Consider the following 23,235-nt stretch of genomic DNA (forward strand, 5'->3'; position numbering starts at 1 on the left):
TTAATGCACGAGCTGCCTGTGTTTTTCTAGAGGTTAACAAAACATGCTACAGTACACTAAACCCAATAAACACTCAATTGTAAATCAGGAGGGAAACCTAAAGCCAGCCCTATTCCACTGACAAATGCTACAGTTAAATGCCTTTTGGCATTTAGCTGAAATGACTGTCTTTAGTGAGGAAGGCAGAGAGCTGGAACATTTGTCTGTAGAATTGCATTCCTTCATTATTATTTCTTTCCCCAGAGTGTAGCTCACGAAAATACATTTGTAATATTAGAAGGAGTCTTTTAGGAACCAGTTCTTCTGCCTGGAAATGGCATCTCTTAAAAATTGTAAATTACAGGGCAGATTGTGACGTGTGGGCTGGACTAGGGGAGGTTCTTTATTTGATAAATTATTCACCACCTTTTGCTTCAGATCAAAGAGCAAGGCAATATAAATCCATTAAGCAAGCTTAATATATAAATTAGATGCTTTGCTGAAATTATTATAACCCACAGCAGTTCTGTACTTTTCCCCCCTCGTGGCTGAATACCATTTTGGGTTTCCAATACATATTAATGAAGCCTGGGTGTGAGAAAACGATCTCTATTTCCCACCATTATATCAGGTAAGATACACCATTCTGTCACCCAAAGGCGAGCACAGACAGCTGGGATTATGTGTTTATGAAACATGAGAAAACATAAAGAATCTTGCAAAGAGACGACCTTCTTTGACCTTTTTTCCTTCCTCATTTCCTCTCCTTCCTCCCTCCTAATAAAGGGCTGAACTTCAGCTACTTCCTTACTCTGCAAGCATCATTTCAGTGGAGCCACTTGTGGAATCACCTCTTTCCCCCTGCCCTGCCCAGCATGTGTGCTGCTAGCAGGTCATTCCCCCTCGCCTCCAACATTGCCGTCTCTGCCTGTCTCCTCATCCCAGCCTCTCATCCAGCGTATCACTGCTAGGAGGGATCAGTTCTGACAGATGGACAATCACAAACACTGCAGCCTCTCGTGTCCAAGGTAAAGGTCATCCTCCTTTCCTTTGTTTACCTGCACAAAGGCTTTTCTTTTATTTCAGATGGGGATCCCCAAGGAAGGGCAGGCAGGTGCATGTGTTCTGCAGGAGGAATTAGTGCAGGCCGAGCCATACACAGGTTCCTAATCACTGCTTCTCACGAACAATGTAAGCAGCAGCCATTAGCCTAACTGAATATTATTCTAGATGTGTATCGGTGCTGCAAAAAACAATTTGCTTTAGCACAAAAAAGCACAGTCCAGAAATTCCAGAGTCTCATTTCAGAACTTGTCTTTTTGCCACAGAGACACTGAAGGAAGCTCTGATCTTAGCAGAGTGTACCTGGCACACGCAGCCAGCAGGAGTGGTAATTCTGTCTGGGAGTTCATGGAGACCAAAACTGAGATTTACTCCATTTCATGTTTTTTTTTATGACGGATATTCAGCTCATTTTGAGGTTTATGTAGGATGAATAAGCAAAACCTGCTGCTGAAGGTGAAACCTGATTAGACGCACAGAGACTGTCAATTCTGTGACCTGAGGCAGTTTTGGGGTTTTTTTCATAACTCAGAACAGATCTGCCCCCATTAAGCAAAGGTTCAGAGCACAGCCTGGTGCACTTGGCAGAAGTAATTGCAACCTGTCAGGCAGTCTCCACTGTGCCTTCTGCACGAGCAAACGCCCTTTCCTGAGCCTGGGCTCGTGTTACTTCTCTTCAGTACATCATGTCCAAACCTGCCTTGTGACACCATCGCTCTCCTGAGGTTGGAGGAGCTGGGGAGCAACTATTGTGTACCTGATTTTAGTTGTCTGCACAGAGGACAGACAGCAAGAGCTCCTGACTCATGCTTCAGGACCTTTTAGCCAAGAAACACAGTCAGCCTAAAGGTCTGGTAAACTCTGCCAGTCATTCACACTGGAATTTGTGCTGTATTCAGAAATCTGTGCAGGATCTGAACATTCTCCTGACACACTCAAGCCAGTCCTTCTCAACAGCGGGTGATTGGGAACCATTTTAAAGCATATTTAGAGTTTCTCAGTTCATTTAAAGATATTGTTTTTTCTGTTTCTGTTCCACAAAAACATAATCATGTTCTGACTTAGTAAAATTATGGCTCCCCTCCAACTGAAACCAAACAATATCCCCCTGCAAGTGGACACAAATCGGGCAGAGTCCTCTGCTCAAGAGCAGTGAGTATCCAAACTGATACACTAATGATTGTTTCAAATGGCCATGAAATAATTAATCTGAACATTCCTCAAAGGCATTGTTTTCTGGACAGAAGTCTAAGGAGGCCATGCCTTGCCATGGAACATAATTATCAGATCCACTTGAGTACCATCAGTAGTCAAAGATAAATTTTCTGGCTCTGTATGTTTGTCCCACAGACTCAATAATATTTAACGACATCTGGGATGGCCATTTTGAAAAGTTTCCTTCAGGCACTTCTCTAACTCTTTTCCTAGTCTTGACAATTTCTTTCAGAGTGGGTTGGAGGGAGGGTTTTCTAGAGGGAATTCTATGCCACTGGTGCAATGGGAGAGCTGGCAACTCAGTGGCTTGAAAAGGCTGCAGCTTCACAAGTGCAAAACTACAGACACTGGAACATAAGGTTGAGGATCACGTGAGTTTAGCGCCGCAATCTGTGTGCTCATCTTCTTCCACGAGCACTACCTGGGCAGAAATCCATGTCCTTCTGTAATAACAGCTGTTTAATGCTATAGAAGGATGCACAAATTAATTACAGCATGTCTACACTACATCCCAACATGCTGCAGGAGCATCAGCACGGAGGGAGTGGGGGTTCTCCCCCTGCCCTGGACACGGTGACTTGCTCTGTTCAGCCATTCACAGTGGCTGTGGCTTAGGAAAACCTGTTTACGAGCAGAACAAGATCCATGGGAAACCAACCATAACATTATGCAAAATCCTCTGAGATTTCCTGATAGCAGACAGGTGTCCAGCATTCACTAGACAGGGGGGTCAGAAGAATTTATGGATCTTATGTCTTCCCCCTCAGCACAGCTCAAACACTGGTGTAAGTGCTGGCCAGAGCAGGATGTATATTAACTATATATAATATATATATAATATATATAGTTAATATGAGAAGTGCATGATGGAGTTTAAACTGGAACAGAGCTCTGTGAGATGCTTACATTCATTCTCCTGCAAAAGGAGGATTTCATTTTCTGAAGAACATGGATCTGGCAGGAAAGACTTGTGCCTTGCCCAAAGAATTACTATTTTTTGTTCTTGAAGAGGGGCTGTCTTATCTGTCAGGACCAGGCTGCTGTACTTACTTATTTCACCCGTTTAAGTAATTTCACGGGCTTGCAGTGGACTTCTCTCAGATGTGCAGGGCACGCTCCCCCCTGCAGGACTGGCTCTCCACAGCCTGGCTCCACTGGGTGCTCTCTTTTCCTCTCCTCACTCAGGCTCCTCTCCCCCAGAGTGCCTGCACTGAGTGATTCATTCCCTGCCACTCCACGGCCTGGGACAGCACCAGAGACACTTTGATTTAACTCTCTCCATCACCTATTAAAGGGCTCAGATGTCTCTTTATACTCTATGTCAAGAATTAGGGGAGAGAATCTCTATCCCTCCCTGCTTTCAAAACTATAAACAGTCAGTACCTACACACAACTGTTGGTTCCTTTACTCCTGGGAATTAAAAGTGCTCCCAACTCCCAACAGTTTTTTTCACCCCTGCACAATCCACGCAGTGACACAGACTCACAGATGATGCACCTTTTGCCTGCTTCCCTTAATAAAGCTTCCTACTGCTCTATGGGATGCAGGGAAGATAAAAAGAACACATCTGGAGCCAGTCCAGCATCAGCCTTTTCTGTCCTTCCATGCTCAGAGCTTCCTGCTGCTTCTCTCGCTGATTTTGGGAGCACCCATCCACTGCACATTGCTCATCCTTGCACTGCTCTCCACTCCAATGAAGTGCTGCCTTTCAAGTCTTCAACACTGAGCTTCTACTTAAACAAGCACTAGAGAAGATCTCACCTGTCTGTGTTTGGCACTGCCTGGGAACACTCTTGGCTGGGACAAAACAAATTAGCTTCTTGACAAAACCAAAAAGTATAAAGAAGACAACTTTGAGAATATTTTCTTTGGAAAGAACCCTGAAATTAAAAAATGGGGGTTTTTTTTCAAATCAGAACATTGATTTATTTGAGGTGAGTTTTTGAGAATTTTCTGACTAATCTAAGAACTACTGGAGTATTTTTACTTCCTTCCTCTGCCTCTTCTCGGCTTGAGTTTTGTTCTTCACTTTAATTTGTCTGTCTGCTCACCTTGTGTGATGCTCCACCTTGTTCTGACATGCCCCTATGTCTGATTATTTCTTTTCCTTCTCAACTTTCACAAAGAACAACCTCTTTTTTATTCAAGTTCAGAACAAAATCCCCTTTTTGTTTCCATGATTGAATTTCTCAGTGAACTCTTGTGCAGTGTATTTATTTCCTGCAGACTAGGACAATATCATCTGTGTTTCAAAAGCTGAGCTACTGCTGTCAGAATATCAATATTTTTCCAGAGCCCATCAGCTTTTAGGAAACACAGTTCCTCAAATGAAAGAATGTGTTAAGAATCTGTGAGAAGATAATAAAAGAACCCCAAAGGTTGACTGGAGGTAGTAACTATAATAAAGGCTAAGTATTCACAAAAATGTGAAAGTGCTGTGAAATCAGCATCAATCTATTTAATTTTTCGTCTTTTCCCATCTCTCTTTCATCTGTTCTAAGAATTAGATATAGAATGATTTATTTAAACCAGTGCTTCCAGTATCTAGTCTTTCCACAATACTTCAAAACCAGTTCTCAGCTCTGCCAAAGACAACAGGACAGGGATTTTCATTACACATCTAAAACAGCTGAGGCAGAAGAAATCCCACAGGCCAGTGACAGATCAGGGAAACGATTCCATATTCCCCGGTCCCAGGTCCATGCCTTTTCCATGCTTACACTCAAACTTGCTGTCTTCAGGCTCCTGGTTCTGACCACTTTAAATACCAATTTCCACATCTTTCCTACTAAGTGGCCTTTTTGCATAACAAGCAAATGCTAAGCGTGCGGCTCCTCAAATGCTGCTTTTATTGGCTGGCTCGCTGAAATTCAGCTGTGCAGAAAAATAAGTATCAGTGGCTGCAAGGAAATACAGAGGGCTCCAAATGCAGCAAGCAGGAACAGATGAAAGGAAAGGAAGAAATACAGCATGACTTGCCACCCTTTTTAAGTGGAAAATGATAATGGCATATGAGTTTATAATGCCAGTGGCAGCTGCATGAGTTCAAGGGGGAAATCACAGAATATCTCTTAATATGAAACTACTGCAAAATGTTGCACTTGGAGGGGGCTTCCAATGTCATCTCACAGGTGGTTTGAAGTAGGGCAAGGGGGATGGCATTAATGTTTCTCAGGAATAGAAAGTGACAGTATTATTGGTTTTCAATAGAAGTATTCTGTAAACAGACAAAGGTCTTCCACTTACTATTCTATAAAGGCAAGTAAATATGAAAATCACAGCACATTTCCTTGATAAAGGATTTTAACACTGGTTCCTTGTCCTTAGCCCTCAGCACCAAACCAAGACCAGGCTGGGATTCCAAGGTAGTTTTAAATTTTTTCATTTTAAACTGTTTGTAAATTATGTGAAAGAGTGGCTGACTTGGTTTTCCAACAACAGACACTGAAGGACAGAAAGTGAAAAAAGACTTCCATCTTTGCTTCCAAGGTATTGTCTTCATAATTAGCCTCTAGAAGTCATTAAGACATGACTGAAATGCAAACTTCACAATCTGTTTCTTTAGAAGCCGTTCCATTATGAGAAATGGGAAAAGCACCGATTTTCCAGGAAGACAAACTAGGTACAGCAAGAGGGGAAAAAGAGAATTACCCAATTTGTGTTGAAGGACCCATCTACAAGAACTAAGGGAAGGAAAGCCTCTCCCATTTTCTGCTGTTTACCTAATGTGAGACAAAAATGCACACCCTGAGCTGCAGAGAGAAATCAGGTCAGCCCTGCTGGACTGTTCAAATAGAAGGAATATTTGCTATTCGCCTCCATTAAGGAAATTTATCTTCCTTAAAATTGGCTGTGTTAACCATTCATTCTTTACTTTCTCTCTAAAAATTGGCAGGTTTTCAAATGATAATACATTTATTTCTTCTTCTGCAGTACCAATTTCAAATTGTTTACTGCTGTAAGGTGGGAGGAAGGCCAGGTGTGAGGCCGTGTCCTTTCCCTCCTGCAGCTGCTGGGGTGCCCTCACTGCAGTCATTGCTCCTGCTAAATGGACAGATGAACACAGCAGAAGCAGCTTTTTGCAGAAAACACAGCTGAAGAAAACACATGGTTCTCTGGCATTCTGACACATGATTTTAGCAAAGAATTGACAAAGGTGGAAGAAGTGCTGCACTTAAAGGCCTCCATAAACGTGATGCAAAATTCCAGCAGCAAAGTGCTTTCAGTTGAAAGCACCCCTGCACAATTACCACGCAGAGGAGAGCAAGCTCTCCTCACCTTCCACTTCTTATCACTTTGGCTTCTTTCCTTCTTTTCCCCCACCTTGAAATATTTAGCCATGTCCTCCCCTCCTGGTGACATCTCACCCCCTCGGTGTTGAAACACACTCGGCACAGATGTGGGGCAGTCATTCTTACAGCTTGTTTCCAAAGTGTTCCTCCAACAAGGGAGGTGCTTATCTAAATCAAGTTAAACATGGTGATTAAAGTATCTCATTTGAACTACTGCATTTTCAATTTTCCCAGGCAACAGGAATGATCTGACAATGGATAAACTGGACCTTGAAACAAAAATCATGTTTCTGTGTATCTGTGTTCCTTTGTTACGATGCAAGAATTTTCCACAGGCCCAAAAATTGCTGCCAGAAGGCCCCCCTAACGAAAAGCAAAGCAAGGTAATCCAACATTTCCCTCTGCATTCTCTCGTGTTATTCCAAGTTCGTTTTCATGGCCAATATGATACAAAGTGATCAACCAGGGCCAAGCTTCTGAAGTCAGGGCAACTATATCAAACACACCTTTCTATTTGCTTTTAATTTTTTTGTTAAATGACACTGACATTCAGCTACCTACCCACCAGTTACACTCTTTCAAATGTGGCACTTCAGTGCTGGTTTTCTTCCTGTTTATTAATGAAGGCAGTTGTGCAAGTTGTTGTTCATTTAGTTTGGGATTTTCTCCCGGCAGTGTTGCAATTAATCCTGGTACACAGATCCAATGCAATCTGACAAAAGCTATTATGGACAACAACCTGGAATAAAACTGCATCTGTACTTCTTCCTAAAGACAAGTTGTGGCAGGAGTAGAAGAGAAGATGATGGTTCCTGGCCAGGTAATGTTGGGCTGTGTCACTGATGAGGTTGAGAAGCAACAGCCTGAGACAGACCCAGCCTAGAAAGCTGAGCAGGAGCATCTCAGGGGGCAGCCAGGGCTGGCAGCAGCTCCTCCTCTGCAGCAACATTCCTGGTTTGGATTGGCTTCTTTTTTCTTCTTTCTTGGAGAAGAATCTCAAAACCAGAGTTTCAATCTAAAAAGCCTGACTCCAGCATGCACTGCAATTCAGTCCAGAGGGGAATAAACCTATAATCTGGGGAAATCAGGGCAGAGGAAAAGACTTCAGACTCTATTAAGCATAGCTGTGTGTAGCTGCTGTAGTCTGTATTTCACCAACTTTTGTGATAGCTCTTCCCACTTATTCTGTGTGGTCTCTTGGGGTAAACAAAGCCAGAAACCCTGCATTTGACTGATAAAACATTGACATGAAAGGTGGCTTGGGATACGATATATAAAGATTTTGCTATTTTTACATGTGCAGTGATATTTAGAAAGGTTGGAAATTATGCTTAGATCTTATTTATTTCTGGTCAAATGGATTGCCAGAGGATTTTTCTGACAGTGGCTGTCTACAATTCCATGGCAGTGAATATGCAGAAAACGTGCGAGGTGCTGGGATTTCATTCATAAAATGCTGCAAAGTGAATTCAGCTGAGGTGGGATCTGTAGCCTTTTCGCGTGTGCATGATTTTCAGAGCACAGCACTCCTGAGAACACACCTCTCTCCGGGGCAGATTGTTTGAGTATTGCAACAACCACATCTGTGTTAGTTTTACCACATCTTGTCCTCACCTCTGCAGCACCACGGGAAGGGGGTCAGTGTGTGACTTCCAGCTGCTCCAAGGGAAGCCCCCGTTTATCTCCCCAAGAGCCAGTGTCACTCTGAAGACAGAGTTTTTCACACAAAGTGTTCTGACAGGCGTTTCACCAATGAGTAAAACTTTACATTCAATATTTTGTTCACGTGCCCACAAGGAACAGTACAAACATGATTATACATTGAATAAAAATACACAATGATTAATTGAGTAGATTAACCTCCAAAACACTTGGACAGCTGTTTCAACATACTGTCTTTGAGGGCAATATGCTGAAACAGCTGTTCTTACACATAAGGTAAAATTGTCCGCTTTGTTTTGCAATGTGAACACTCAAAGCCTGTCTCGTGTCTTAGTGACTTTAACGTACACCTGGAGCATTGCCAAGGTTCTGTACAACTTGCATACATTTCTTTTTTTCCACCTTATTAGCAGCTTCACCAATGTCAACTCATTTGCTCAACAATATGCTCAAGTCAAGTGGCTTTCAGTCATCTTTACATGGGATCTGCATTCTCAGGCTGCTCCGTGCAGCAAGATCCTCACGGAGTGGATGAATGAATTTGATTATTTTTGTATGTGGTTTTACAATGGCACAAGTGTTCCTTAAATGGAAAGCATGTCCTGGTTCTTGGCGCTTTCTCTCCTTGTTTCCAAGGCAACTCAATACACAGACACACGCAAACACACGTGCATGCTATTAATATTCCTTCTGGATGGGGGAAATAACTTCATTTATCAATGAAACACTCGACAGCTTCTGTAGGAGTGAAAGCCTCAGACAAACTTCTCACAGAGTCATTCACAGCAGGAAAACATTCAAGAAACTCTTCCCTTTGATTGTACGCTTAGACCACGTGTTTTGGAAAGTTTTTGCATCAAGATCTCCTGTCTCCTGCAGCCACATAAACACGGAACCCTGAGTCCACCTTGCTGTGTCCTTGTGCTACAATCAGGCCCCTTCAGTCAAGCTCCTTCAAAGAGAAGGAAATGACCTGGGAGCTTGGTTAGCACATTCATCTCCCTGTATTGCCTCCCAGGAATAAGAAGCTGACAAAAATGGTGACACTTTATGCTTCAGGAGAGGTTCTGCAGCCTGTCCAGCCTTGCCAGAGCTGAGCTGCAGAGGCTGCACCTGACACTTGGCACTGGACCACGGCTGAACCAGTTCTGTGCTTCCAAATGAAACTCATTTCAGAACAAGTAAGGTCTAGGCTCAGAAATGATTTGTCATGCTCAGCACTCCATGCTAAATCACATTTATACCCTCTAATTCTCAATTGTAATCCTCTTTGGGATTCGCTTAATTGTTCTGCTTTTCAGAGCTGGGGGTCAGGTACAGACACCGAGTGCTGAGTGAGAACTGCAAAGTCTCTGTCTGACTGATTCAGCTGTTTATCTGAGAAGGGAGATGTGACAAAGAAGGGAGGCAGCTGGAAACGGCAAGAGATATTTTCAAAGAAAGCACTTTGAACCATTGTCAGTTTATTGTTGTTCCCATCTATCTGACTTTTCCCTCAGCATATGAAAGGCCTGATGATTCCTGTTACTGCCTGGGAAGTTGGACTTCTCATTCCCACACTGCTTTGTAGGGTTTCAGAGCACATCAGACTTTGAGCCAGAGCTGGCTCTCGCCTATCTAAACGCCCTGTTAATGACAGCAGAATCTGGTGTCTCCTTAGGGGTCAGGTGCCAAGTCCAAAATAAAACCCACTTGCACAGTGCACCTCAGAGGTATCTGCAGTAACACTAAATCCCATGGCAGTGCAAACTCAGGGCAAGGCAAGCTCAGGCAAAGGGTCTCACTCACATCTCCTTATACCAGGTAAGGATTTGAAGGGACATAAATGTGATTTAGCTCCGAGCTTAACAGCCAGCAATTGTGCTGAAATGGGACGCTGCTTATACTGAATTCAGTTCAGTTTGGGGGTTGATTGAGAAACAGCCGGCTGTGATTTATGGTATAGGGAATGCAGCAGAATTCCATTAACATCAGCAGAACACCTCTGCATTTCACTGGGGAACCTGGACCTCTTTTCCATATGTGAACACAGGACGTTCCTCCTCCTTTGCATAAGTATTTGAAGCTGTACTTTACACAGCTCTACTCTGGAAAAAGAATTGAGCTTTATGTCACCTCTTGTTTGTAAATTAATTTTTAAACAGAGAAAAACCTTCATTGGATGCTATGAGAAATCCCTGACTTCAATGGGAACTCCACCATCCCGTACTAAGAAAACAGTTTATGAACCCAATTCCCTTCATTCATGCACTCCCTAATTTTTCAACATTGCTACTATTAACTTGCACACCGTGTAGCCTTAATGATTTTAGGTTACATTTATACTACATGCTTCTATTTATAAATGGTTTCTACGGGAGAACAATCAATATTTAACAGACATTTTAAGTGTGCAGCAGACATGAGCAGCATGTGTTAGAGAAGGTCAAAGGCACATCAATAGCAGGGTTACAAACACCTATGAGCTCTGACTTGCAAATAACCCACTGGGCCAACAGGATTCTGTAACAATATTAATAGCAAATTATCCAATTAGTGACAGTTTCATTAATAACTGTGTCTATGTAAACTATTTTAAATGTAATCCAATTACACAAGGAAGCAATTCCATGCAATTCCTGTGTGTGAGGTGACCTATCCCGTGACAAGCATTAGGGAGAAATCTGTGGGTTGGGGTTTTAAATGCCACTCTTGTCCCATAAGCTTGAACTAATACTGTAACATTTCCAATGCAAACACCATTACAGTGTTATTTTGGGATTTGGGCATTTTATCAGACATCCTTAGGGTTAAACTCTGCTCTAAGACACATAAATTCAAGTCTCACAGGAACCTAGAGCTGCTTGCTGGGCGTATCTGTGCGTGTAGGAGGCCACAACTTAGCCTTTTTATTTACAGAACCATTAATTAAATTACTGCAATTAAATATCAAATCAAATTGCATTAAGATAACATTAAGCACACAGGAAGTCAGAATCAGAACTTGTATTAGGGTTAATGGGAGCTGTACGTGGGTAGTTTTTAATGCACCTCTCCAGAAGCCAGATCCCAAAGGATGCAGCTGACATACACAAAACCAACACTTTATGCAAATATTCTTTCCCAGTGTCCTAGTTTTTGCACCATTTCCAATTGTTTGTGTAGATTTCCTGCTATTTTCCTCTTCAGGCAAGTTACCCGAAGAGAGATGGACGAGCTTGATAAATGACAGTTTCTGATCAACTCAGAGCAGCTGAGAACCACAAAACTCCCAGCTTGCAATTAGTCTGCAGGGCACAAGCTTCAATAACAAATCCATCTGAAATTATGACTTTTCGACTTTATTTTCAATCTAACTCTTTTCTAATTAACTGTAATAGTAATAGAGATTTCTGGGGGGGAAAGAAATAGAAGTCAAGGGCCTAGAAATCCCTGTTTTCTTCATTATCACACCCACAGAAGTGACCAGCAGCTCCACCCAGCAGATCCCAGCAGCCACATTCCCCAGGCAGGGGGGAGAGGAGATCCCTCACTGCAGAGGTCCTGCATTGCCTGGGAAATGCAGGGAGTTCCCCCAAAATGTTGATTTTTTTGCCAGAGCGGTGAAGTGGGAGGACTTAGGTCTGCTCCCTGCACCCTGGGGAGCACCTTACAGCAAACTGCCACCGAGCACAGTCCTCCTCAAGGATCCAAACTTGCCAGTGGAAAATCATCACTGAAACAGAAGATATTCCTGCACCACGCTCCATATAGATTGTTGCTGTATTCTGAACTTAATGGTTTTCTTGAGAGTTTTACAGCAGAATTAAAATAATAATAATAATAAAAAAAGATGTTTGCTTATGCACTGATCAAACTAGCACAGAACTCTGTGTGCCTGTATTTTCAACTGGAGAAAAAACATTGAGGAGATTCAATATTTATGTAATGTTTTATGGAAGTTCAATAGAAAAATCCAATATAATTTCCCAATTAAAATCACCTGCTAGTTGACTTACATCCATTACTATTATCTCAAGCCACTATATACTGAACCTATTCACACAATAGTGTTATGTGAACATGCATAGGTTAAAAATTAGTAATTACTGTCTAGACAATTCACTGTTAGCTATAGATGAGCGAATATAATGAATAATTTATTTGATTAATTTTGCATTCCTTTTCCTCTTTGTGAATTGATCATGACCATGGAAAACTTGAAAATGTACTCATTTATCAGAGTAATTTTCTGTGAATAATTCTTAGCCTGAACATTTTCCCACAAAACAAACAATTCTTACTTGTGGATTGAAATTCGCATTATGGGATAGAAGCTATGGAGACCACTGGCACTGTCGTTCCTTTTTGCTTAAGCAGATCATCATGGAAATAGCAGCAGTGCTAAAGTGCTTTTACAAAAAGAGAACCCAAACAGTTTGATGCTCATTTTGCTGTACAAGTTACATAACTAAGAAAACTTACGCAACTTACGAGCAATAGCTAATACTTAATTTTAAACTACAGATGAGGTGGGAAGTCCAACATCTTTACTTTGAGTTTAAAAGCCCACAAGCAAAGGGGGGGAAAATAAGCACCAGCTGAACTGGGGGAACAGTGGGAAAAGATGACTTGCAGGACTTCACTGTCACGGGGCCATCACTTCACAGGGCTGGAGGGCTGCTTTTAACAGAAATTGCTGGGCCCTAGAAACCAGATAATGTTACAGTGTAAGCATTTCTTCTGATCTCTATGGGCAGAGTTGCATTTGAGCTGGCAATCTAGAGGCAGGAGACTAAACAACCATTACAGATGCCTATTCTGACATGGAATTTAATAGCATGTTCTTTTCCCTTTGAAATTTGCTCTTCATTAGGTGAGCTTCAAAATGGAGCCTGAAACAATGAGGGGCTTTAACTCTGCAGCAGATCAAATGCATTTTGACATCCATACACTTAGGAATAAATGACACACTAATGAGATACAGAGATCAAATGCTCTGTTTGCCACTTAAATCTCCAGCAATATGAAGTGCATCAAGGTTGTTAACCCATGCCTGGCACTCCAGGATGCTGCAGGGCCCAAATAGCCCCACATTTTCTTTCTATCAAACTTAATTCTTGTTGCTCCTCCTCTTTTGCAGGGCCAAGGCAACGCTACAGGAATTATCTTGCTCCTGACCACAAGGAAACAAGAGGAGGAGAAAGAGGAAGGATTTGTGAAGGAATGAGGATGAATGAAGTTTGATTTTGGGATTATATTTTCTGCCTTTTTCCTTACACTCTTTTCAACATCCTTACAGGGAGACAGCACAAGCAGCAACAGCAAACACTGGCTGGGATCAGTGTGGAAGTCAGAGCAAGGAACTGAGGAGGGCAGGAATGGAGGAGAGCAGGTTTGGGCTCTCCCAAGCATCAGCACAGCAGCCTCACCAGCACTGCTCTCATGGCACTGAGGTTTTGGGCAGTGATATTCCCAGAAGAGGTGGAAAGCAGCTGGAATGATGAGAGTTGTTGCCATTCCAGTGCATTTACCAGCCCAGAATTCCAAGGTCCCAAAGATGATGCAAAACTCTGTTAGCTTCTCCCTGTCCTTGTTCCCACATTTGTGTGATGCCAACATTTCACCCTTTGAAACTCTCTGGATCCATTTCTTCCCCTCCAGCCACAGCATTTATTCCCTCCGGAACACCTGGAATTTGCAGTGCCTGCTCTCCCTGCCCTCAGCAGTGCTGGTGCCTCTCTCCCACTCCCCATGAGTGAGTGCTCTCTTCTGCCTCTGATGGATCTTGAAAGAGCTCACAAAAAAGTGCCAACCAGCACAAAATGCAGCTCGGCCTCCCAGCCCCACAGGAGGCAGAGCCGGGAAACTGCGAATTCACAGACTTCAGAACTGAGCAATGCAGAATATTCCAAAGCTGTCCCAGAGCACTGCACTGGAGTATCCTGGTTATATTAATAAAGCTGCAGCTTAGCATGTGCAGTGAAGCTGAGGCACCTTTGGAAGCAATTTCTTTGCACGTGATAGCTGCTGATAGGCTCCATTACAACTTCTAAAGCTCTTGGATCGCTGCTCTGCTCCATCTTTACGCTGCTGTTTTAATTTAATTTAAAAAATAGGAATTACATGAAAAATAATTCCTAAGCCCAACTGATACTGGGGCCATGTAAATCAGAATAACTACACTGAGGTCAGTGACAGCTTTGAACACAAGTTGTGCAGAACACAGATTTCCGCATTCTCTGCAGCATGTACATAAGAAATATAGTGTGTGTATATAAAAATATATATCTATATATCTATTTCCACACAATACAAAGTTAATTTATGTAGAAAGGACTCATCTTGCTGTACATCTTATAAATGCAGGCTGACTACCAAATACTTCTAATAATGCTTCCCCTCCAGCTAGCAGAACAGCTCAAAAACAAACATAATTTTGTTCATGTATGTCCATTATATTCATGTGCTGATTTAATTAACAGTGATTTCAGTATCTTGCAGAGTTTTTCCCTGTTTTACAAATGATGCCCTTTTGATGAGGGCTTTGGTTTGAATTACTGGCCAATCAGCTGTGGACCCAGACTGGAATGCTAAATTAATTGGCAATAAAAGCAGAGTGAGCACGCTGGAAAAACTTACAGATGAGCCAAATTATTGGGTAATTGCTAAGGAACATGAAGGGGTTTTAAGGCAGATAAAGTAAAAGCTTTGCAGCTCCCTCCAGCACACTCTTTCCTGAGTCTGGGTCTTGCTTGGAGCCCCTTCAGGCCAGCTCAGCTCAGCTCAGCTAGTCCCTCTGGCCATCACCCTATCAGGAGGGTCACTGTGCCCTCATTCCTGCCCTGCAGGAGCTCCCACCACTCCTGATCCTCTGTCAAGGGATGCCTCCCTCAGCCTGCACTGAACTCCCATCAGAAAATTTGTCGCAAAAGGAAGCAAACCTAATGGAGCAGAGGTATCCTCAGCTCAGCAGAAGACACCTCTTACCATTTCCCTCTGCACCTTTATTATTGGAAACACTTACTCCTAACAAGAATTTAGTGCCTGTGCACCCTTGGAGAGGATTTTCTAAGAATAGTAACTGTCCACATGGATCAAAGAGACCTGAGATCATTCTGGCTGCAGGAATGCCTGGATGTCCTCCTACCCTTGATGTATGGTCAGCACGTTACCTCTTCCAAACACAGCTTTATTTAGAAACCCCTGACCAAAGCTGCTCCAGATATTCATCAATCAATTCTGAATCACAGCTTCTTTCCAAAAACAGGCCTGTGTGGTGCAAAGTTGGGGCATCATCAGTCTGATCTTCAGAAAGAGCTATCTCCAGAGCACGGCACTGTCAGTAAGAGGGCAGGGCAGGAAGAAGAGCCTCTGTGCCAAAGGGAGTAACCCCAGGAGCAGCTGCAGCATCGGGTGGGAGCAGGGGGACAGGGCCCTGCATCCTGCCAGGGATGGCCACCTGGAGGAGGTGTGATGCTGGGAGCAGGAGGGGGAAGAGAAGACCCCTTTGCCTCTCCCAGCATTGTGTGTCTGGGTGATCATTAATTAGCTCCAAACCTGCATTTTACAGCGATGACAAAGAGGAGGAGCAAGGCCAGACCTAGGACACCCCAGGGCCCATCATCCAAAGGCAGGTGTGGGTGTGAGCCCAGCGCAGGCGTTCCCACGGCACGGACAATCCTGCCCCATTCCTGTGCTGGGAATGCTTTAAGGACAAACGTGGGATATAAAAAGCCAGCCTGCCATGCTGGAAGAACCTTCATTCCATGAGGTAATCACCTGCATGCATCCAAACTGCAAACAGCTGATAATGTGTGGTCAAATCACTGTAATTTGGGGAGCTTCAGAGTGACTTCCAAGAGGTGGATTAGTGGGAAATGCTGCCTGTAGGACTCGATCCTAAAGGATCTGGAGCACTTGGCATCAGCCTTCTCTGCATGTTCATTAATATTTTGGATATGATTGTAACGAATATCAGCAAGTGTATCTAATTTGATGAAAGCAAATTATTGGTTCACAGTGGAATAACATGGTGCTTTACTCAAGCAGGCATAAAACATGAGGATGAAAACCTCGTATAATCTCCAGCTTTTGTCATTCAATGTTTATCATCCAACACAGTTGAATACAATTCTTATCTTTGATGGATGTGGCACACAATAGCTGTTTTCTTGAGTGCATCATAAATATTAATAGTATTCACAGAGCTTCTTAAAATTTGTCATGTCACATTGCTTTCATGGAAACATTTAAAATGCCATTATTTTTGTCCCACCAATAGCAAATTTTCCTTTCGTTTCTTTCTTTCTTTTTCACTCTCGAAATTAAATGGTAGAGGATGTTTAACTGAGCAGAGGAAAAAAAGGGATAATGGTTCACATTGAGCCATTCCAAAACCTACTTCAGATGCCCAGAATTAGACTGAAAGGGGAAAAAATGTATTATCCTTTGGAAAACACAATCCAGTTAAAAATGAAACACTTGGTGAAATTGAGGAGATTTGTCTGGAATTTCATTTTTGGAAGAACACTGAGGAAGAATGCTGACATTACCAAAATGGGCCTACTCCGCCATATTCAGAACGGGACATTTTCACTTCAGAATAAAAGTGCTTTTTTCTCCCAAAATAAAATATTTGTACATTATTGTGTATATCCTAGGCTGCATCCAGAGCAGTGTGGGCAGCAGGTCAAGGGAGATAATTCTGCCTCTCTGCTCTCATGACATCCCACATGGAGAGCTGCCCCAGCTCTGGGGCCAACAGCACCAGCACCTGGAGCTGCTGCAGTGACTCCAGAGGAGCCCCCAGAGCTGCTCCAGAGCTGGAGCCCCTCTGGAGCCAGGCTGGCAGAGCTGGGGGTGCTCACCTGCAGAAGAGAAGCTCCAGGGAGAGCTCAGAGCCCCTTGCAGGGCCTAAAGGGGCTCCAGGAGAGCTGGAGAGGGACTGGGGACAAGGCGTGGAGAGGACACAGGGAATGGCTTCCCAGTGAGAGACAGCAGAATGAGAAATGAGGCAGAAATCCCGCCCTGGGAGGGTGGGCAGGCCCTGGCACAGGGTGCCCAGAGCAGCTGTGGCTGCCCCTGGATCCCTGGCAGTGCCCAAGGCCAGGCTGCAGCATCCTGGGATAGTGGGAGGTGTCCCTGCCCACGGCAGTGGGTGGCACTGGATGATCTTTAGGGTCCCTTCCAACTCAACCCATTCTCTGATTCTATGATTTAATCAAGTTGAATCAAACACCTCAGTTCTACAAGGAAATAAGTTTTTCTGCTGTTCAACAGCTTTGGTCACTCCAGAATGGCTTTTCAGGGTGTCTGCTCCCAATGGAAGCTGCAATCCCCTGGCCTTGCTCAGTCACACGAAGCCCATGTGGACGTTCTCACAACATCTGCTCCCCACACATTTCTCTCCCAGCGTGTTTTAGAGTCAAAAACTTCCCCTGATCAAACTTAATGAAATCTTCAGTGCTTTGTGTTTTGGCTGATGTGTTTCAAGAAATCTTTTAAAATTTCATCTTTCTCCATAAAATTCACCCTGTGGCTTTCAGAGCATCCTGACAAAACAAAACCATTTAATTCTCTACGACAATTAATTTGGGGATGGTAATAATTGCACAAGCTCCTATCTCTGCCACAGAGACATAAAACACTCGCTATGGGCATGGGAAATAAAGTAATACAAAAGAAGAAGCTCTTTTTTCCTATTCTGTACTCTCTCCACAGTAGTTAATTTGCTCTGAGTTTAAAATCAATCCTTCCAGTGTGGGATTTTGGGAAAGCTCAAGGTTTCAATCCTGCTGCCATTAATCAGTGTTAAAATTCACACTGAAACCTGTGATCTGGGAGCCACAGATTCCAGTTTTATTTAAAAACAATGTTGATAATCCCCTAATATTTCTGGGATGAAGATCTACTCTATATTGAATTTACATTTAAATATTTTTTCTATGAAATGATGAACGTTGGGGAGGACAAAATCCCATTCTGGGCAGGTTCCTTTGCATGCAAAGTACAACAGAAAGGCACTCTTAAAAGGGAACTGCAGGGCCAAAGGTCAAAGTGATTTCAAGTAAGAAATATGCATTAAGTGCAACGGGATAAACACATAGGGGACGTTTTTGCACATCAATGCATTTAACCAACTTCTAAAAAATATGTAAATCATCTGGGTTTGCTAGAAATTACTGATCCTATCCTGGTTTTTTTATACATCAGGATTAAGTGGGTTTGGTTTTTATTTCTGACCCCAGAGCAAGCAAAGAAAAAGCTGCTAAAGCCTGACATTTTCCCATTTAGTTGAAGGGGAAGGTAAGCTGCTTTCTGAGTCTGGGTCAGCTTCCACCTTGGACTGAGTGTGCTCCTTTAATTGGTGTCTCAATATAAGTCCCATGAGCAAACCATGATTTCTGTAGGAAAAATAAATTCTTTAAAGTTTTTCTCCTCAAACAAATCAGGCAAGTGTTGCACCCAGCAACCCCATTTCAGCCTGAGTTATAGAAATGGGCACCTCTAAGGACAATTTTTCTGGGTGTTCTTGTCTGGCAGCAGCCAGAAATGCAATTATCCAACGTCCCATTTAAAGGAAACCTCAGCAGAGCAAACACAGCCATCTGTGTAAGCAATTCACAACGTCAGTAAACCATTACTCAACCCATAGCTCACATTTTTGGGGGAGGAAACAAAATTCCTGAAGACATAATTCAGATACTATTCAGATTCAGATTCATAGTTGGAAATACAGCAACATTTGAGGCTGAGGGGAGCAGAGTCCTGGGGAAATATTGATTGTTGCATTTGAAAACCGCTTTGGAATAATGACAGTCTGGGACTTAGAATTCCATTACTGCACCAGAAAGGATCTGCAGCATGGACATCTAAAAGAGCAGTGCTGCCAGTCACAGACCAAGCCATCATTTTCCCAGATAAGAAGACAATGCCAGGTATTTTTCTATTATTAAGTCTATTGTTCCTCAAGCCTTCAGCCTCAGCTGGAGCCCTCTTATAAGAAACAGCTAAAATACATCTCTTCAATGTCTTATTCTTTACTTTGACTAAGTTCCTGGTTGCCTAGAAACTCTCTAAAAGACCTGGACTTTAATTTTTTCTCTTTTTCTTTATATTTTTGCCAACTGTTAGATAACAGATTAATCAAATCACATTTGTTTGTGACAGAAACCTGGATGCCAGACTCAAAGCTGGGGAAGTGTTTGTTTCTTGCATCCCAGGAGTGCCAGACTCCACTGACGACCTCGCTACTAGCAACTTTCCACAGCTATGGAAATTGCAGATTATGTCTGCTTAGATCAAGAGCAATAACTGAGAATTATGGAATTGTATCATCACTGGATAGGACAGATTTATCTGTGGATTTATTCTGTAATTAGCAGGACACCCACTTCCAAATAATCTTTGCAAGATTATTATATCACATTTTTATATTAAAGCAAATCAAGGTTTAGATCCAACTTTAGAATGTTCTGATGGACCTTCTGGATGTCTAAAACACCTTCTGTTGCATCAGACATCAACCAGATTCACAACTCCCATCCTATTTTAATGCCATAAACCTTATTTTAAAATAATCACCTGCTGTGTTTAGGGTCAGCTATTCTCACAGCAGAAGGCAGATTCTTCCCCTGATATTCAGTAACACAACAAACAGTGGAACCAGAAAGAGCTTTGGCTCTGCTCTCCTCTCCTTGATCTGCTAGTCTGCTGCATTTGATGGAAATGGATCACCTTTGCTTTGGGGGACATTAGTTCCACGTGTTAATCTGGACACCAGGTGTTGGAAGAATCAATTAGCAGAGATGTTTATCACCAAAAAGAAGAGGAGATAAGCTCCCAGGAGCAAAAGGGCTGATGAATTCAGCTGGCAGTGGATCCTGGAACGTTAAACTGAAACAGCCAGATCCTCAGAGGTTCTCGGGGACATGTTTGTGCCCCACAGGAGGATGGTGCTCCAGCCAGAAACCTGCGTGGATCTCCAAACTTCCCTCCTCAGCATCTTCCAGACCCATTTCTAGAGCTAAAATCTCTCATCAACTCTTTATCTCAAGAGGTTATGACAAAAAACTTAGGTAAAACTAAATGTTCCTTCCACTCTCCTCCAAAGAAACCTCCTGGAATCCAATATTCCAGCTCCTGAGTAATCCTCCCATCCATGCTTTTTCACCTGAATTAAATCAGCCTAAAGTGTTATGCAGAGTTTAGGTGACAAAACAGCATTTACATCCTTCAAAGCCACTCATCCCTGCTGTCAGTTGCTCTTAAAGGTATAAATTCTACCTCTTTTCTAACCAAAACCGTTTTTAGAGATAATAAGCAAGAGCACTGTAAGATTTTTAAGTGTTTTTAAAAAGTACATTTAAGAATATAAAAGGGACTTAGAAGTCATTCAGAAACAGGTAAAACTAAATTAGACTGACTTCATTTCCATTTAATTTTCTATTCTCATCAAGCTTAGTTTATTCAGGTCTGATTAATTAATGTCTGCAAAGAGTTCTGAAAATATAAAACACTACATAAATACTAAATAATAATAGAGTGCTTAAGGAAAAGCTCATTTGTTAATTTGCATGGAGTTTTAGGAATTAGCATTTATTTATTTCCTCTGTGCAAGCAGGCCCATCCAATCCCTTTTAGCTTTTTTAGTAGAAATTACTTTAGCAGCTACAGGACAATGCATCTTCATGGATTTTATGTGTTCCAGGTCACAGAAAATGCATTTAGGAGGACTTGCAAAGTTGTACAAAGTCAAACCCATGTCCCATCCATCCCACGTGGCCTTGGCTGGTGGCTCCAGGGTCCCTTCCCCCTCCAAACTCCTCCCAGCAGCTGGGAATGAGGGAAATGAGAGCTTGGCTCTGGATTTGCTTTTCCTTTCCATCCATGGTGCTCTGCACCTGAAACCACAATGCCATGTGCAAGATGTTCCTGCAGCACATTCTGTCATTTTTATATCTGATTCACCATTACTGTTTGATAATACTCCGTCCACACAATTAGAGTTTTGTTTCATCTCCTACATGCTTCAAAAAAAAAAAAAAGGGAACAGAAGAAAATTCTCGCTTGACTTTTCTGCACATAATTTCTGCCCTATCACTGGGCTGCCAAGTGTAGCCTTTGGCAGTAGGAACTGGAAATTAAAATTATTTGGGGCCTTGTTTCCATTACAAGCATCTTTCCTTGCTTCTGGTCAAGCCAGTGGCCATGCAGAGGAAAACACCAATATTTGGGGGTTGTATGGTGTAATAGAATCAGCACAGACCAACTCAGAAAAGAAGGGTAAATGTTCATGAGGAAGCAAGTAAAACAGGGTGGGTGTTTCTGAGGGAAGTGCTGTAACATCCAGACTCTCTGGCTGTTTCTCTGGTTTTACACCTGAATTTCCCCATTGAAATCCCTGTTCATGTGTAAAGGTCTGGTACTAAAAAGTCCATCAGGCAAAACACAGGTCAAAGGTCCCTCCCAGAAAAGGTGCCTCTGATTTTACCAGGAGATATTTGCACTTTCTAAATAAATCATCAGCTTCAAGTTTCTGCACATGTACACCTCAAACCTTCTGGACACCTCCATCTCCAGAAAGTATTTTGACCTTTTTGTGTTACTCCAACCAGACCTTTTAATAAATTGACACTTTGCAGCTCACTGGACTATTGGGCTCTTTTGGGGAAAAGCAGAGCAGCAAACAGTCCAGTTGTTTGGTTTAGCAATGAAGTTTCCCACACATGCAATGCTAATTTATTTCATTGAAAATGTCCCCACTAATTACAACATTTACCCTCGGAGCACAGGCATGGCAGTGCCATTAATACAGCAGAAGACAACGGCTCCAGAGGAGCTATTTCCATGTACCAGGCCAATAACCCACAAATGGTAAAGGATTTTCACAGAAGACCCAAATGGTTTCCAAGGAGCCATTACGGCACATCAGGTAAATAAAATATTATTGAAATGGATTTTTTGCATTTAAATCACTTGCAGCAGGTGCATAGGAAGCAGCTTATAATAAAAAGGCTCCCATTCCCTGGAATACTAACGAGGATCAACGGAAACATTCAGCAAAAGGAAGCAGGAGCAGGTTCTTACCATGGCCAGAGGAACGATTCCCACAAACATCGTTCGGCTGACGAAGATCTCGGACACCATGAGCTCGCTCACGGAGTCATCCCGTGGATATTCCACCTGCCAGGTGATCTGCTGGGCCCCTGCCAGGCTGCTGGCGTTGTCAATCTCAAAATCCATCTGCAGGATCTCGTAGGAGGTCATGTTTGCTCTGGAAAACAAGGCGAAATTCCCCACAACATCATTAGGATGTTGATAACAAAATGGATTTTCATTTCTCTTTCCTACCCACCAGAAGATTCGCCATTAGGTTTAACATGCAGGCTTGAGACACTGACAGAAACCAAAATAAAACTGCATGTGGGCAACTGCAGAACTTTCTAAGTGAGGTGAAACTGGATCTTTTAGTTTCCTGAAATGGAGGCGTTTTTCCCATTAAACTCAGGCATTCATTCTCCATAATCACAATGAACTTACAGAATACGCCACGAACCCTTGGAAAAGCATTGCACAGATGTTGCTAAATTATTTAATATACCATTATTATAATTTTGATGCTGCAGAACAACAGAATACTTGGCCATTCCTCATGTTGTACCAGAAATGAGCTCTTGTGGGGGGAAAAAAAGTCTTTCAAACCCAAACTCGTCTTTATCTCAGTGAAAAAATGGATTTGCAGAAATTATACATGACAAGAAATGAGGGGTAGATTATCTCTATTTTCAATTCATGCCAACATTCTCCTCATCAGTGGTGCAGACTTGTAATTATATGGCAATCCTGTATTTCTCATCTGGAAATAAAAGTTTAAAAGTAAAGAAATGGATGTAAATGCACAGCATTCAGAACTGAATTTAAGAATTACTTCTGCTTCCTTTCTTAACAACAACTCTTAGCACTTCCCTCAGGTCCAAAACTATGTAAATATTAATAATTAATCCTCAGGTTAGAAAAACAGATCTTGTTTTTGTGTTACAGAGAAGCAAACAGACGCCAAGA

At 42.5% G+C, this 23,235-nt stretch overlaps 1 protein-coding gene across 1 annotated transcript in view; it reads right to left on the reverse strand.

Moving 5' to 3' along the window:
• The window catches only part of TMEM132B (transmembrane protein 132B), a 222,238-nt gene that overhangs the window by 45,078 nt on the left and 153,925 nt on the right, over positions 1-23,235 (reverse strand). Inside the window, exon 4 of the mRNA XM_039561156.1 lies at positions 22,261-22,447. Coding sequence (XP_039417090.1) covers positions 22,261-22,447 — 187 coding nt within the window. The remainder of the gene's footprint in view (positions 1-22,260; positions 22,448-23,235) is intronic.

The sequence above is a fragment of the Corvus cornix genome, chromosome 15, assembly GCF_000738735.6.
Source record: "Corvus cornix cornix isolate S_Up_H32 chromosome 15, ASM73873v5, whole genome shotgun sequence".
Classification (NCBI taxonomy): Eukaryota; Metazoa; Chordata; class Aves; order Passeriformes; family Corvidae; genus Corvus; species Corvus cornix.